Genomic DNA, 16,672 nt, shown 5'->3' with positions numbered 1-16,672 from the left:
CCCACCCCAAGATTGAATCACTATTCCCGTGTCCTCAGAGTCTTAACTTTTACTCTTCAAATCCCTGCTTAACCATTAAGGGTTTTCTTCGGAAGACCACTTACAGTGATAGCCATCCTAATAATAACATTTTACCTTTCAAGAAAAGAAAGACATCATCCCTAAGTAAGCCTCTATGAAAAAAAAAGGAGCTTGAAACACAGAGGAAGAGGATTATTTAAAAAAAAAAAAAAAGTATAGCTTCTTTAGCTACAATTGATAAGGTGTTGGAAGTCAGTATGAAAGCCTGACAGTATATTTGGTTACCGTTTACACATATAAAACCATATTTTACATAACTATCATAAACAGGTTCTAATTTTATTTAATAGTTAGGAAATAAGATATTGTTAACAAGCTCTTTTGTGGTCTTTATAAAGCTTCTAGTTAAAGAACTCCTCGAGACATTTTGGATTGCTTGAACTTGGTGAGACAGAGCTGTTGATTTCAGGCAAATCCTGGTTCTTAGTAAGCAGAACTCCGTAAAGTAAGTGGCTCACTCTATGTTGGGTGTAGACTATGTGTTATACAAAATATTGTCTTCCATTTAGCACAAGAGTATTTTGATAAGAACTAAGATGATTTTTAAAACAAGGCAAAATTGTATACTCTACAACAGACTAAATCTTATAATCTGGAGTAGCAGCGGTTCTCAGATTATGGCCCCTGGACCAGAAACACTGGCATCACCTGTGAACTTGTTAGAAATGCAGGTTTTCAGGCCCCACCCCAGACTTCCTGAATCTGCAATCTAGAAACCCTGCGGAGGTGTTAACATGCCCCCCAGGTGATGCCCACTCAGGTCTAGCCTCCGCTGCTGTAACATTATCATGCCTCAAGAGCCTCACAGTAATCCATTTGAATATTTCCAAACACCAATACAATTCCTGAATTATGCTTCTTTTCACTGCTAGGTCCTTTTATTCACAATCTAGAGCCGGGTCCTCAGACAATATGGTTTCTCTGTTGGCAGCCACTCACAACTCTCTGCCAAAATATCTGCTCCCTGCTCTGGGGTCCTCCTGGGTCCTTCCACTGGTGTGTTGGTCATGCTGTGCTCTGCAGGAGTGGAAGGGTTTATCCTCAATTACTCTGTTCATTCACTGTTCAGAGCTCTTGACACCTTCTGGGGCACCCAAAGGTCCCTAGGGACAGCTTCTGTGTTCCTATCCTAGAATTACCAGTAGGCTTATTAAAACACAGAGCCAGATCAGGGAAATAAAAATCTAAACCACAATGAAATACCTTACGCCTGTTTCACTTATAAGTGAAATTTAAGAAACAAAAGAGATGAACATAGGGGAAGGGCCTGGGCCCCACTCCAAAGTTTTTGATTCAGTTGGTCTTGTATATAGCCCAAGAACTTGCATTTCTAACAAGCTCCTAGGTGAAGTTGATGCTGTTGTCTGGGGACCACATTTTGGGAATCACTTGAAAGCCAACATCACTGAACTTATTTGTAGGTGAGTAAAAAAAAAAAAAATCAATCAACCTAGATCTGCCCCTTCCCCCAAATGACCACTCTGTGATGTTTGCTAAGAAATCCTAAGTATTCATCATTTAAGTCAGTTTATTTGCTTTCACTGGTAATTAAGTTCCACTTACTTCAAAAAAAGTTCTGAGGTAATGAAAGTTACCTCTCAGCAGAGACAGTCAATTTACCCGGTGAGCTCAGAGAAATGCTTTTCCTCCCAGGGGAAATAGTGCTGCTATTCTGTTGTTCCTCCAATCTGCTGCCCTTGGCCCTGACTCTGATTCTCTTAAGCTAAGGTGAAGTGGGGTGGAGGTGGGGAACCAGGGCTGAGAAATTTTGTTTTGTCATGATGCAGGATGACAGAGGTAATGGAATAGGGGGACAGATTCTTAGCTTTGAAAAGCAAGTGGGATGTTAATTAATAATCTTGCCAATGACTAATAAAATTAACCCCACACACACATATATACCATCTTAAAAGGGAGTCCCTCACTTCCCCATCCTTCCCCACCCCTTCCACCAAGCCAAGGCAGAAATAGAACACAGCTCTCCTCTCAGGGACATTCTCTCCACCTCCTCCAGAGGCCACGTCTGCTGCTCCCAGAACAAGCTCTGTTCTCACAGCTGCACAATTCACTGCTAAAACCCTATTCCTGAGAGTGAAGCTGGAGCCAGACACAAGAATATGGCAACAGGGCAAAAGCCTCATTCCATATCCCAAATGTTATTCTGCAGCCCTCAAAATGGCAACTGCTGCCTCCTGGCCCCAGCCAGGTCCCTGGTCCACAGCCCACATCAGGAGCCTACAGAGACATGGGGAGCTGCTGATGAGAACCACAGGGTGGCCTATGGTGTTTTGCTTTCCTGAGTTCACGACTCCACCTGGGGGTGGGGGCTCTAAGGAGGCTGTTTGGAGGAGGCCCACGCCATAAGGTCTTGCATCACTTACTGGTTCCTCCCTGTGAAAACAGAAAGTTAACATCAAGCCTGCCCTAGACATAGGCTGTCCTCACCCTGCAGATGCAAGGGTCAAAGGTCCTGGGGGAACGATATTCAAATGCTTCTGCTAACTGCCTTTTGCATCTCACAGTGGTTCCTCAGGAGCATAAAATTCAAGAAGTGAAACTGAACATTCACCCCTGTAGCCAGAGGAGAGGAGGAGCCCCGAAGGCCCGTTGTATCGCGCCCATTAGTTTTCTGTCAGTCACACACTAGGCCTGGCCATGGAGGGTTTCACGGTGGCCCTCCTCATCTGGACTCTGGTTTCTCCCAGCAGCAGCAGCAACAGCAAAGCCTGGCCCACACACACGGTCTGCCGGGAAGGGAACTTGGAAGTGTTCTACCAGAGTTGTGGTAAGGTCTTTCAAAATGTGGTCATTTGTGTTTATGGGGAAATGAAGGCCACGGATGGGGGCTGAAGCGTTTAGTTGGGGTGAGGAACTGGTGAGAGGACCAGGAGCCAAACACTTTCTCCACTTGCTGTGGGTCTGCATGGTCATTGAGAACCCTCGGGAGAAGTAGGGGTACAGGGTGGAGAGTGAGAAGGAGTCTGAAGAGAGCCATAAAGAGGACACGAAAAAGACATTGAGTCTAAATGGAGCAATTCACTAATACTGCAGTCAGAAAGCCCCCAAAATGACCAGGGAATCTACCAAATCATGACACTTCGTTAGCTCCCAATTAAGGAAAGGTGCTTCCAAAAGTCACCACCTCCCTAAACTGTACACCTGGGCTGCCTTTCCAGGTTACTGAGTTTGCAAATTGAGCAAAAAGATCACGTATGTCAGGAGAGAAGCTTCCCATCCTTCCTATGACACTCTTAGGGCGACATTGCTCTTTAATTCAGCACTTACTTTGTGACTGTCAATGCCAGGGTTGTTTCTAGGGCCAGACATAACCAAAGAGCATAAGCCACGTTATAACCCCAGTGGGCCCAACATCTTTACAACAAACAGTGCGATTAATGAACAGAATGCAGGCAACTTCTATAGTCAGTGTCTGAACCAGCACTTTAGGGTATATATTAGTCTACAAAGGCTGTTAGAGCAGAGTACCACAGACTGGGAACAAAGGTGTTTATTTTTTCACAGTTCTAGAGGCTAGAAGTCCATGATCAAGGTGTCGGCAGGGTTGGTGTCTCCTGAGGCCTCTCTCCTTGGCTTGTAGATAGCTGTCTTCTCCCTATGTCCTCACGTGGCCTGTCCTCTGTACCTGGCTGTGTTCTGATCTCTTCTTGTAAGCACACCAGTCCTATTGGATTAGGGCCCACCCATAGGACTTCATTTAACCTTAATGACTTCTTTAAAGACCCTATCTTCAAATAAAATCATATTCTAAGGTACTAAGAGTTAGGACTTCAATATATTAATTTGGTCATGGCAGGGGGGACAGTGGTTTGCACACTTCAGTCCACCACAACGGGGGCCTGCGTGGGGAAAAATGGGCTCAGCTTCAGGATCACATCTTGAATGAAGATTAGAGGGATGGCCTCATGGAGAAACATGCCAGTGTGAAATGTGACATTCTGGAGATAGGCAGGAAGCAAAATAAAATGCACTTTGGACTGAAGAAGTTGGAAAAGTGATGCCCTTTAAGTATTTAAATTGGCTGCAAGGTAAACTGGAGAGCAGTGGAGATATTGCACTCGAGCAGATAGATGATCCTGCAGCTGCCACCCAAGGAGTTGCCTTGGAGAGGCTGGGATGCTCAGGCTGGTCTCCAGGGTCATTTGTCCAACTTGATTTTACTCTTTTAAAAAGAAGGAACACTGAACATTGAAATGCACAAAAACTTTTTTTTTTCCTAATGTAAAAGAGAATGAATGGCTAGATGCTGTAGATATTGATCTCATTATTCTTGCTCTTCCCATGGGGATGGGATGCTTTCTGCTGGCATCTATGCATTGTAGGTGCAGGATGAGAAGCAAAAGTTGAGATGAATGGACTGCTCAGGATTTGTTTTTCCAATTCATCCTCCCATAAAAGGTTGCCATGGCTGGTCCCTCCCCCAGACCAGCCTGGAGCCTGCAGCCAAGCCTGGCACAGTCTTTCAAGTTGCTGCCAAGAAAGGCAAGAGAAGCGGATGCATCAGGAGAAGAACAAAAGCATATCACTGCCTCTGGGGCTAGCTCCCCGCTCTGGGTAGCTGCTCCATGGAGTCAACAAATGTCTGCACAAGCTCTGCTCTGGGTACTCAGAGAAAAAGGATAGAGGAGACACAGTTCTCATCGAAGAGTAGTGGGAGGATCAGACAATTGAACAAGGTAAATACTCAGTGAAGGGCTGAAATAGAGCCACATGTCATGCACCAGTGCTCATGGTGGTTGGAAAGGGTGAGGTTGGGGTCTGAACCTACCAAGGGAAGGGTCATAAGGTTGACCTCGACCTCAAAGAATGATAAAAATGGTGGGACACCTGGGTGGCTCAGTGGTTGAGTGTCTGACTTTGGCTCAGGGTGTGATCCCAGGGTCCTAAGATCGAGTCCCAGTCGGGCTCCCTGCAAGAAGAATGCTTCTCCCTCTGCCTCTCTCTCTTCTCTGTCTCTCATAAATAAATAAATAAATAAATAAATAAATAAATAAATAAATAAATAAATAAATAATCTTTAAAAAAGAATGATAGAAATGGTAATTATAACACCTAATGCTAAGTCCATGGAAGGTTTATATATGCCAGGTGCCATGCTAAGTACTTCCTATGCATTATTACTTTATGGATATCTAAATGGGAGTTAGAGATATCAGACGACTCTTCTGAGGTCACACAGGTAATAGTAGCAGAATTATATCCTGGGAGTGCAAAGAAGGTATGGAGTAAATATCTGTGGAATTGAAATGACTTGATCACAAGGCCCAGCTGACTCCAGATCCTGTGCTTTAATCTGCTGCTATCTGGAGTTTTGTCAGCAGGCAGGTGGATAGAGGTGAGGAGTGGGGAGGATACCACCAGCACAGAGAATGGGACACACGAGCCTACATAGGGTTCAGGGCGCTGCAGAAAGGCTAGAACACAAGAAATGGATGAGAGATGAGGCAGGAAATGTGAGGAGAGCTCAGGGTGATGGTGAACTTATGTGTCCCTTTGGGCCACAGGATGCTCAGATAGCTGGTTAGACACTTTCTGGGTGTGACAGTGAGGGTGTTTCTAGAGATTATATTGAATTCAGTGGCCTGAGTAAAAGCAGGTCACCCTCCCCAGTGTGGGTGGTCACCATCCAGTCTGTTGAGGGCCTGAACAGAACAAAAAGGTGGTGGACAAAAGGATTCACTCTCTCAGCCTGACTGTAAGCATGGACTTTGACCTCCTGCTTAGAGTACTCCAGGGCTTCTGGCTCTCTCATATCCTCAGATTGTACCACCAGCCTTCCTGGGTCTCCAGTTTGCAAATGGCAGATCATAGGGCTTCTCAGCCTTCATAATCATGTGAGTCAATATTTATGATAAATCTTTTTTTTATTATATATATATTTTTCTAACATATGTATTTCCACTGGTTCTGTTTTTCTGGAGAACCCTAATTAATACAGTAAGAAACAAGGTTAGGCTGCATGCCTTTGGCAATGAGGAGATTGCATGCGAAGAGATTCTCCCAAGGAATGGGTGGAAGCATGGGTATTAGATTTGAAAGCTGTTTGAGGCCATAGCCAGGGTTTGTAGCCTATAGAATCAATAATCCAGGAAAGAAACGATGGCAGGTCAAAATAGCATCAGACCAACAGTCACAACATCAGAAAGAATCTTTGGTTTTACCTTGGGGTCAGCAGAAAAGAAAGCAGTGGGTGGGTCCTTCTCCAAAGGTGAGTCCTGTCTCATCTTTTGAGAGCCATTGAGTGATCAGGGACTGAATGGTCACATACTCCTCCCCATATTTAGGTGTGGTGTAGGTGGTGGGTTCACAGTAGGCCAGCTCCCCTTCAACCTCCAAGGCTTTCTCATTGATAACATAGAACAAAGGCCATGTGTTGAGACCCTCTATCCGACCTGGTGTTCGGATTTATTTAGTGCATGTCAGGAACTTCTAGAATCCCAACATGTGCCCAGATATGGGGGCATCGTCTGACAAAAATAAAGGATCTTCTGTGTCCTGGGTTTAGTGCTTCATTTTTTCCTTCTTGTGTTGTTTTATAATTTTAGTGGGAAGGGGAGCTCTTAGACCAGACACTGTTCTAAATAAAACAAAAATCCTGGAGGAGAAAGAAAGAAAGAAAGAAACTCACAAGCAGTTGCTGGGCTCTGAATATGGACCAGGAAGTGAGCACAATTTTCTGAAAAAAGCAGAAGTCCTGCTCTGTCCAACTGTTAGTGCTACAGTAAAGGAAAGAGTAACAGTCTTTACAAAAGCAGAAGGGGGAACAAAAGCAGCCTGGGGCCTTTCTTTTGTTAAATCGTAGGACAATTCCCAGGGCTAGCAAAAGCCCAGAGACCTCAACCCTTCACATGACACAAATGTCCAACTTTATATGCTGCCTCTATCACACCAGCTCACAGGGTGGATTACAAAGGTCCACAGGATTGGAGGATGGAGGAGGTAGTAGGAAAGCAAGGTGAATGGAGGGAGGGGAATAATAAATCCAGGAGAGATCAGGACACGTACAACAGAAGAGCCAGTGTGAGAAATAAGATCTGGGGGTCTGAGGTCAACAAACCTCATTCCAGCCCTTGGACAATATTCTCTGTCTCCTACCCTTGATTGCAAAGTGGGCATATGAGTTTCCTATGGATGCACTAATGGCTACCACTTGGTGGCTTAAAATGACACATGTGTATTCTTTTAATGTTCTGGAGGTCAGACATCCAAAGTCAACTTCACTTAGTGAAGGGCCATGCTCCCTTGGGAACTCTAGGAGAGAATCTCTCTTCTAGCTTTCTCCAGCTTCTCCAGCTGCATTGCTTGGCTCATGGCCCCTTCCTTCATCTTCAAGGCCAGCAGCGTAGCATCTTGTTTCAACATCTTGTTATCACGTTGGTTTCTTCTGTGTCTACTCTCCTTCTGCCTCCCTCTGATGAGGACACTAAAATTAGGATAATCTCTCCATCTCAAGATCCTTAACTTAATCCCATCTGCAAATTCCCTCTTGCTATAAAAGGTGACATTTGCAGGTTCTGGGGATCAGGATATGAATATCTTTGCGAGCCATTATTCAGCCCACTATAATAGGAATAATAATTTTACCTACCTCCCAGCACTAAGTGAAAAGGACTGTATGAAAAATATTTAGTACATACTTAGTATATAAATCTTTACTAAAAAAAAAAAAATAAAATAAATAAATAAATAAATAAATCTTTACTGCTGAGGACTTGCAAGGTGTTTTCTAGTCAATAGAGATATAGTTGACTCTGAGCTTCCTTGAAGCCAAATCAAACAAGGAAATTACATTGCTTGCAAAATAAAATCAATTTTTTGGATGTCTAGTCTTTCTTAATATTGGGATGAGCCTTGAAAGGAATTTCTCCCTGGAGAGATGTGACTCCCATCCATAGTTTATCATGGAAACAAGGAGCAAGGTTTCACCACCAAAATGCAGCTCAAGGTCAGTTTTGCAAAGGGCTGCAACAAAAACTTCTATGAATGGAGCACTTGCAGGTCTGGATAGCTCAAGGGAAAGTTACATTGTCTATAAGACTGAATGAGTCACATGTACTCCAGGCAGCCATCCATGAGTAATGTTGTTACCATTTGCTGTTTTGTTTTTGTTTTCTTTTTTTTTATATAAGGAATAGAAAGCAGAGATCTAGGTTATATTTTTGACAAGAGCCTTGTGTGAATCTCACTGTTGTCATTTAACATACTTTGATATGTTTCACATGCTTTGACATCAACCAGGAGTAGAAGAGGGACATAAAAAATAAAAGACCAATGCCACATGCCTAAATGACTTCATGTCTCCCTTTTGATATCTCTGATATAGTCAATCTGCCCTTACCAGTGGCTCTGGGGAGTAGTCTAGGACAGGCATTGGCAAATGAAGCCCACAGGCCAAATCCCACATGCGGCCTCATTTTATATGGCCCATGAGCTAAGAATGGTTTTTACAGTTAGATGGCTAGAAGATTCAAAAGAAAAATTATATTTGTGACATGTAAAAATTATAGGAAATGCAGATTTCTGTATTCTATGAAGTCTTATTGGAACAAGGCCACACTCATTTGTTTCTGTATTGTTTATGGCTTTTCCCATAATTAGTTCAATAGTGACTATATGGCCACAGATCCTGAAATACTAACTATTTGCCTCTTTATAAAAAAGGTTCCTGCTTCCCTGGTCAAGGTTTAGGAAAGAATCTCTCAAGCTTTTCACTGGATCAGAGCAGCCAGTTCTGTGTCTTTTGGATGATTCTAGCTGTAGACAGGTTGTAATCTTGACACCAAAACTATCATGAGTACAGGAATTTGTAAGATATCTTTGAGAGCATCATCATTTCCATAATAATCTCCTGCTTCTACATAACATTTTATAATTTATAATGTCCCTCCGTTTATAAGGTCTCATTCAATCCTTATAAATAGTCCTATGAGGTGTGTAGAATGTTTATCTCCATGTTCCAGATGTGGAAACTGAAGCACATGCATATTAACTATCTTATCAGGTAACATACCTGAGCCATGATACAACCCTAAGTGTCTGACTCCATGCCCAGTGACCGAAAACTACATTGTGGAATTCCAGTATGGAGTTACCCAAGCCTTCTGTTCCCAGAAACATAGGGTAGGGATAGGGAGAAGAAACAGCTCAAAAACTAAGACTTTGGGTGAAGAAGTGAAAATGCTACACTAGCAAAAGAAACGGGAAGAGGAGGAAGGGAAGAAAGAAGGAATGAAGGAGGAAGAGGAGGAGAAGGCAGAAAGAGATTTGCCTTCTGGTTCAAGGATTGTTCCATCTTCCCAACCCCAGCCTCCCCTCTCTGCATGCATTCAGAGCTGGACCAGTTTGGTGCCTCCCAAATATCCATCAGGGACCTGTAACCATAGAAGAGAAGGAACACTCACATCTACTTTTTCAGCCATGCATACCAAGTTCACTTGGCTATGAGGTGAACAACAAAGTGAACTGGAAATGACATCTATCATTTTTTTTTAAAAAAGCAAATGAAAGGTCATTCTCTTACCAGCGTATTTTTCACCTGGATCCCTCCTGTGCAATTAGCTTACTTATTTTATAGGGAAACCCTATTTCCCCCACATTTGATAGCAATTTTCAGTGTGGAGAAGTTGGTGAGTGGGGAGGGGAGGGCTCGGGAGGGCTGGAGCCCTATATCTCCAACAATAAGTTGAGGGCTTTGGGTGGTTCCAAGAGACCAGGGTCAGCCACCTGGGAGGTTTCAGGGTCAGGGGACCATGGCATCTGGTCACCATGCTTCACACTTAATCAATACTGGCTCTTCTCTCCTTGACAGCAATCAGTCTTGTCCATATCTCTCTGAATAGGTTTTGCATGTGTGCTGAAGTTGGCAGCAGGGCAGGCACTTTATCTGACCTCCAAAAAAAATCTTTAATTACAAAGTCAAAATCAGGTCACATGCATCTGAATAATCCATCAAGATAGTCAAACAGGACAACTAATCAGACTTTAAAAATGCAAAGCAATCCTGGCAACAACTCCTCCAAAATAAAGGGTAAGCTGCAAATGACCTGGCTGCAGAGCAAAGCATGTTGATAAAATGTTCGTAGAAAAGTTATTTTGAAACCGCCCTTGGAGGAAAGGGAGGCGAGGGAGGGGGAACTGCTTTCCTCAAAGCCTAATAATTCTGAAATAAATGGAGCATAAAACAATACAAAAGAAGAAACATTATTAAAAAAATAATAATAGTAATGGAAAATATCACCCGCCACATAGTCATTTAACAGTACTTTAAAATATTGTACACAGAAAGCAATTTCTCTCTTAGTTTATTTTCCTGGATTCATAGGAATATAAATACTGTGTAATTAGAGAAAAGTAGACAAATAGGCAGGGAGACAAGAATGCCATTTCAAAGGGATAAACGGGCCCGCAAGATTAAACAGTTAGCTGTTAGAGATATAGCGAGGTCTTTTTGCTCAAACTTAAAGACAGAAAGTTGATTTTAAAAATATATATTTGTAAAAATATATATTTAATATATATCATATATAAAATATATAAAACATTTTAAATATGTATATATATATATGAGTGTCAAAATTGCGACACAGATATTTAAACATGCGAACAGAGAAAAGTTGAAAGTGGACAGCGGCTAGAGGAGTGCTTGTAGGTGTGCTCCTGCCACCAAGCCCCTGAGCTTCCCCCACTGCTGTGAGGTTGTTCTCGCCAGACCTCCCAAGGTGTACTAATTCTCCAAGTACTTTAAAGAGATGCTGAGTCCCTTAGTGAATAGGGACCCATAGAAGGGAAAAAGGCCAAGAGCCTGTAAGTCTTGGAGGCTCTTCTGTGTGGGCAGGAGGTGCCTTCCTGGGGGGTGTTCACTGCTCTTTCCACCTTCAAGCAAAATCATGAGAAGCAGCTTTGCCCACGTTTTGGAGTGGAATCTTTGAAGAGGTAGAGGTAGGGGAAGACTGTCATCCGGCTCTGCAGCTATTTTTGTGCAAACTTCAACACAGACAATATGCTCCCAAAGTCCCCACAGTGTGGGGTCCCGGGCAAGGCTTCAGACTCTGGATGGCAGAAGAGGGAGCACGGGGGACCAAAGCAGCTTGTTTGCTCTGGGCCAAGGAATATGAAGGTGAAAGACCCTCCCCACTTCCAGCCCCAAACGGTACAGCTGGAGAACGCGGCAGAGGCCAGCAGGCACCAAGCTCCTGGTGATGAAGGAGCACCCAGCTGGCAAAGCCCTCTGCAACGCGGGTAAAAGCAAGCTAGAAGGCGCAACACAGGAGCAGCGCTGGTCACACATGCTGGGGGATGGAGAGGCAGGTGCTCCCTTCCATAACTCAAACAACAGGGCTGGCATTTTAATGGAAAGAAAAGGGTGACCCGCGCAGGAACTGTGTGTGGTGTGAGTTGGTGTTCATTCTTCATGGGATGTTTTGTAAAGTAATACTCTGGGCCCCTGATCCAGTAGCTTTGTTCTGGAACCCTAGAGGAGCCAAGTGAGCATCGGAAGAGGTGGTCTGGGGTCCACCAGAAACAGCGCTTTGATCATCCATCTGGGTGCAGCCGATGGATGACTCATGTGCAGTGGACAATGTGCAAGTCGCATCTGCCAGCTTCCTTGTGAGATCCAAGAAGGCGTCATTGTGTGTCCCTTCTTGAAATTCTGTACCACTTCCCTCCGTGGCTCTCTGCCTTCAGGACAGAAGTGTGTGGTAACCAGTCCAATGGCTAGCAGGAGAAAGAAAAGATCCTCAGCCCAGAAAATGCTGCTGCGAAGCACAATTTACAGTCGAAGAAGCACTGCCAATGGGCTCCTTATTTGAAGCCTGACATGTCCCCTTATGGCCAGGTAGGCACTGAGCCAGCCCCAGTGAGAAATCCAGAACAGAATGATTAGCGTTCCCTCTGCTTATTAGCCACAAGAATCTTTCCCCATAGCTGCGATCTTTCCTACTCAAGGGTCCTCCATATACCTTAGTGCTCAATTTAATCTTCCTATACCATATTATAAAATCCCTTTGAGCCATTAAATACTACTTATACAATTAAGTCAAAATTTTGTAAATTGAACAAATTAATTTTATTGCAGACATACATACATTGGTCACACTTTTATTAATCGAATTATCTTGAGCATTTAACCTAAAACAGATTTCCTTAAATGCTTTAAAATCTGCAAAAGCAGGCAAAGCAGACACGAATTATCACAATGATTATTCTACTGACTATCCTTTTTTCTTAAACTACAGTATCTTTCAAAATATTGGTAACATGGGTTTACATTTATGTCCTTAACATGGTTACATTGCTATTTACTCTTTCCTGCATTCTTTTATCTTCCTGGGGTTATAGTCATACTTAATACATCTATTTTCCTAGGTGTCTAGGATGCCCCAGACCAAAGATATCCCCTCAGACTAGCCAAGGACACAGGTTCCAAGTTACCAATCCATTGATTCTGGGATTGATGTCTGGGCAGCAAGCCCTCTTTACTTAAACTTGACCTACTACATCCTTAAGCCCCTTCCTTGCACAAAGTTCCCTGTATCCTGGTGCCTTTCCCTCGAATGATGTGTGTTTCCCAGGGTCATTGGAATGTTCTCACTGTCCTAGCATTATTATACATTAACCTAGTCTGTCAGCCTTGCAGGAAACTTACACCACCCATGTTAATGCCAAATATATAATTAGAGGGGTTGTTTAGAGGAAATGATGGATTTGGTTTGCACAGTTGAGACTCATCTGCACAATGTTTAGCTGACTCACCAGCTTAGAACATAGGACTGAATTGCCCTTCTACTTGTATCTTCTGTGCTGATTTTGTATCTGGTGCTGATTTGATTGTCGTCCAGCTTTCTATCCAAATTTTATATGAGGCCCCTTGAGCTCATCAGTCCTTCTGTTTCTTTTTTTTTTTTTTTTTCTGGTTCAGTCACAACTCCTGGTCCTTATTCTTACCTACTTCCAAAGGTAGAGAAAAGTGCATTGTTTTCTCTGGTTTATCCATATGGGTGGAAACACTGAATCTCCAAAGAACTAAGAATGAGGCTACGTGCTCATCTAGTGCTTGGGATGTGACCCGACTTCCTTCCCGCCATTGTTAGTGCTGCAGCTCCCAGACATGCTTGCTAAGTAATTCTCAAAGACAGAGTCATGAGAGACAAGGTCTTCAACTGCTCAAAACAACACTCACTGCCTTTCTGCCTCTTCATGGAAACCATCTAGTATTGCTAATTGCATTTCCCCAACCAGCAGAAAGCAAGTCCTCCCACCCTACCCCCTCCTCAAGGACAAACAGGACAGGCCACAGTAGCACTTCCTTGCTGTTTACAGTTCTGTGGCCAGGGTAGCTAATCACAGTTTGAAGTGGTGGGACAGCTACAAATATAAGAGAGGGACATACAGGATGAGGTTCCTGGAGTGGCTCTACTCCTCTGTGAGGCCACGGATCAGTTTCTAATAGTCTGCCTTATGGCATCTACTGTGGTTGTGGATGTCATGTGACCAACTATCTCTCCACAAGCCCGGCATTTGCAGGCACATAGAGAGAGGTCAGCACTTTGCCACTCTTTGTCCACAGGCTCAGGGTAGAGTGGGGGCCTCTTACAGATTTGGGAAATATCCTGGCCAGACAGAACCTCAGGGCTTCAGTGCAACTGTCTCTTTGTTTGGAATAACTTGAACTAGAGAGGCAATGCATCCTAACCATGGACACAGAGCTTCATGGCCACTGAACCCAACAGGACCTCCCAGGTCAGCTCTGCTTCCTCTTGCAGCATAAAGGCCATGATGGGTGAACTCACCCAATTTCAAGTCAAAGATATCACATACAGCAAGATCAGACCTCCCTTTCCTCCTTTCCTATAGATTCCTACCTATATCCCCAAAGTGCAAAAGATTCTCTTCCTATGCAGCCCTTCTCTTAAGGCAATTTTTCCACACCCTTTCTTACCCGGGATCCTATAAGACAAGAGCCCTTGTATATACAGAAGACCTATGACCTATGATGGCTCACTTATAATACTAAGACCAACAGCTCTATAAATGTACTCTGATTGCAGATCCTACATAGAAATGACATGGTTTTATGAAACAGTGAAAGCAAGAGCATGCTTAAAATAGGGCTGCCTTGTTCTGTGGTATGAACCTCATAAGGAATCTAACAACAGTTAGTAAACGAATAACGGGACAGGGTGACATCTGATTAAACTATTATAGATGACTTGGGCCCCCAAAGCCCTAAACCCTGATGCCAGCTTCCTGCTTCTTCCAAGTCTTTACCCATATATAGAAAAGCTTGCTAAGTGCAGCCGACTTTAGCCATCAGGCAAATGCCTAACTGCCCAAATCCTTCTGCCCCCATTCCATTGGAGTCAGCTGGTTTGGGTCTGAATCATGAGTAAAGGCTATTCCAAAAGAGATGTCCTAGGAGCCTTCACTTCCCCCAGAGAGTCTCATTTCTAGCCTCCACTGACCTCCACTGAGCTGTTTGGGATCCAAGTAGTAAGGAGAGTAGGCAGGAAGATAATTTTTCCAGGGTGAACAATAGCTTTTCTGCCTCACACTTGGCTTTGTTTTTAACTAAAGTAAAGAGCGGTTCTTATGAGTGTGTTCATAAAAGAAGAAGAAGAAGAAGAAGAAGAAGAAGAAGAAGAAGAAGAAGAAGAAGAAGAAGAAGAAGAAGAAGGAAGAAAGGAGAAAGAAAGAAAGAAAAAAGAAGAAAGAAAGAAAGAAAGAAAGAAAGAAAGAAAGAAAGAAAGAAAGAAAGAAGAAAGAAAGAAAGGAAAGAAAGAAAGAAAGAAAGAAAGAAAGAAGAAGGAGGACGAAGAGGAGGAGGAGGGAGAGGGAGAGGGAAGGGGAGGAGAGGAGGAAAGACTTGAAGAAAAATTGTCAATGGTTCTTAGTTTATTTGAACCAGCGGTTGAACAAAGCATAGGCTTGCTAGTGAGTATCAAATGCTCTGATTTTTTAATGCATAGCTGGTCTTGCAAGAACATGTAGGAAGTCTCCAGGAATGAAAACAAAGAGAAAGCCCAAATGCAGAGGAAAACCAGCACTGAAGCTATGTCCGCCCTCAGAAAATTTGTCCGTCTCCAGGAACCAGAACTCAGGCTTCCGTGGCTGTGTGGGCGTCTGGCAGCATAGTCCTGTGCTGTACAAGATGGGAAATTGACCCCTCCATGAAGCTTGGTCCTTCAAAAAGTTATATCCACAATTTTTAAAAAGTGAGTAAGAAGAATTTCAGGAAAAAGCAGAAGACAAGAAAACTTATTTAACTTACCTGGCCTCTGGAGAAATAATTTTTCCCTGAGAATTAGTAGCTGCAGACCAGAGAGCCTATAGGTTTGGGGTCAAAATATATATTATCTTCAAGACCCAGGAAACTATAAGCCTAGAAATTAAATTATAGACTTTTTTTGAACAAACAAAATCTAGAGTTTGCCCCCAAAAGAGTCTCAGTAAAGAACCTTTCTAAGGGATACTTCAGAAGGAAATAAAATGATATCTCAGAAGTTAAGTTCTGACATGCAAGATGGAATGGCAAGCAAAGAATTAGTAAATTTGAATAAGCAATGAATGTAAGGATGATGATCATGTCCAATTTGCAAAGGGAATGTATTTGTTTTCCACTGTTGCATAACAAATTAACACTTAGCAGCTTCAAACAACAAACATTACTAGCTCATGGGTTTTCTCTGCAGGGGTTCAGGTGTGGCTTAGTTGGGTGTCCCTGACATAGGGGTCTCTTGAAAGGCTGAACAAGGTGTTGGTCTGGGCTGCAGCCACCTCGAGGTTTGACTGAGAGAAGATCTGCTCCCAAACTCCTACGAGTATGTGTCTAGAGTCAGGTCCCAGAAAGGTCACTCCACGCTCACTCACATGGTTGTTAGCAGGATTCAGGTCCACAGTAGCTGTTGGCTGGAAGCATCGGTTCTTTGGGATGCTCAGAACATGACGCCAAGCTCCCAAAGAGCAAAGACTCTATGCAATAGAGTAAGAGAGGACAAGAAAGGTGTTTTTTTGTTCTATTTGGGGGTGGGGGTGGGTGTTGTTGGGTGTTTTGGTTTTTTGTTTGTTTGTTTGTTTGTTTTGTAGCCTAATTTCAGAAGCAACATCCCAACACATTCGCCATACTCTACTGCTGAGAAGCAAGTTGTTGAGTCTCAGGGGAAAGCCTCACATAATGGCGTGAATTAGGAGCAGAGACCACTGGAGGTGGCATTGGAGGCTGCCTACCACAAAACAATAATTCAGCACATACTCCAGGATAATAATAGCACAGGAAGGAAGGAGCTGGGGATGGGGCAGAAAGCATTCTAATGTCCTTGTCCTCGAATTTCTCAGGGAGAAGATTAAAATCATGTTTACTTTTGCAAAATGAAAAAGTTCTGTTGCCGTCTGGTTATACAACAGTGCGAATAGACTTAACTGAACTGTATGCTTCAAAAAGATTAATATAATAAATCTAAGGCCATGTGCTTTTTTTAACCACAATAATGAATGAATGAATGAATGAATGAATGCTAAGAGAAAAAGTAAAAAAGAAAAAAAAGGTAATGTTTCATTTTAAGCTTTATTAAGTAAA

General features: G+C 43.1%; 1 protein-coding gene across 1 annotated transcript in view; it reads left to right on the top strand.

The window, feature by feature from the left end:
* The first annotated feature begins 2,629 nt into the window (after positions 1-2,629).
* The window catches only part of LY86 (lymphocyte antigen 86), a 59,027-nt gene continuing 44,984 nt past the window's right edge, over positions 2,630-16,672 (top strand). The window contains exon 1 of the mRNA XM_077885792.1: positions 2,630-2,866. Within this exon, the coding sequence (XP_077741918.1) occupies positions 2,737-2,866 (130 nt within the window). The 5' untranslated portion in view covers positions 2,630-2,736. The remainder of the gene's footprint in view (positions 2,867-16,672) is intronic.

The sequence above is a fragment of the Canis aureus genome, chromosome 37, assembly GCF_053574225.1.
Source record: "Canis aureus isolate CA01 chromosome 37, VMU_Caureus_v.1.0, whole genome shotgun sequence".
Classification (NCBI taxonomy): Eukaryota; Metazoa; Chordata; class Mammalia; order Carnivora; family Canidae; genus Canis; species Canis aureus.
The sequence above is the reverse complement of the archived record's forward strand: the minus strand, read 5'-3'. Positions and strand labels throughout refer to the sequence as shown.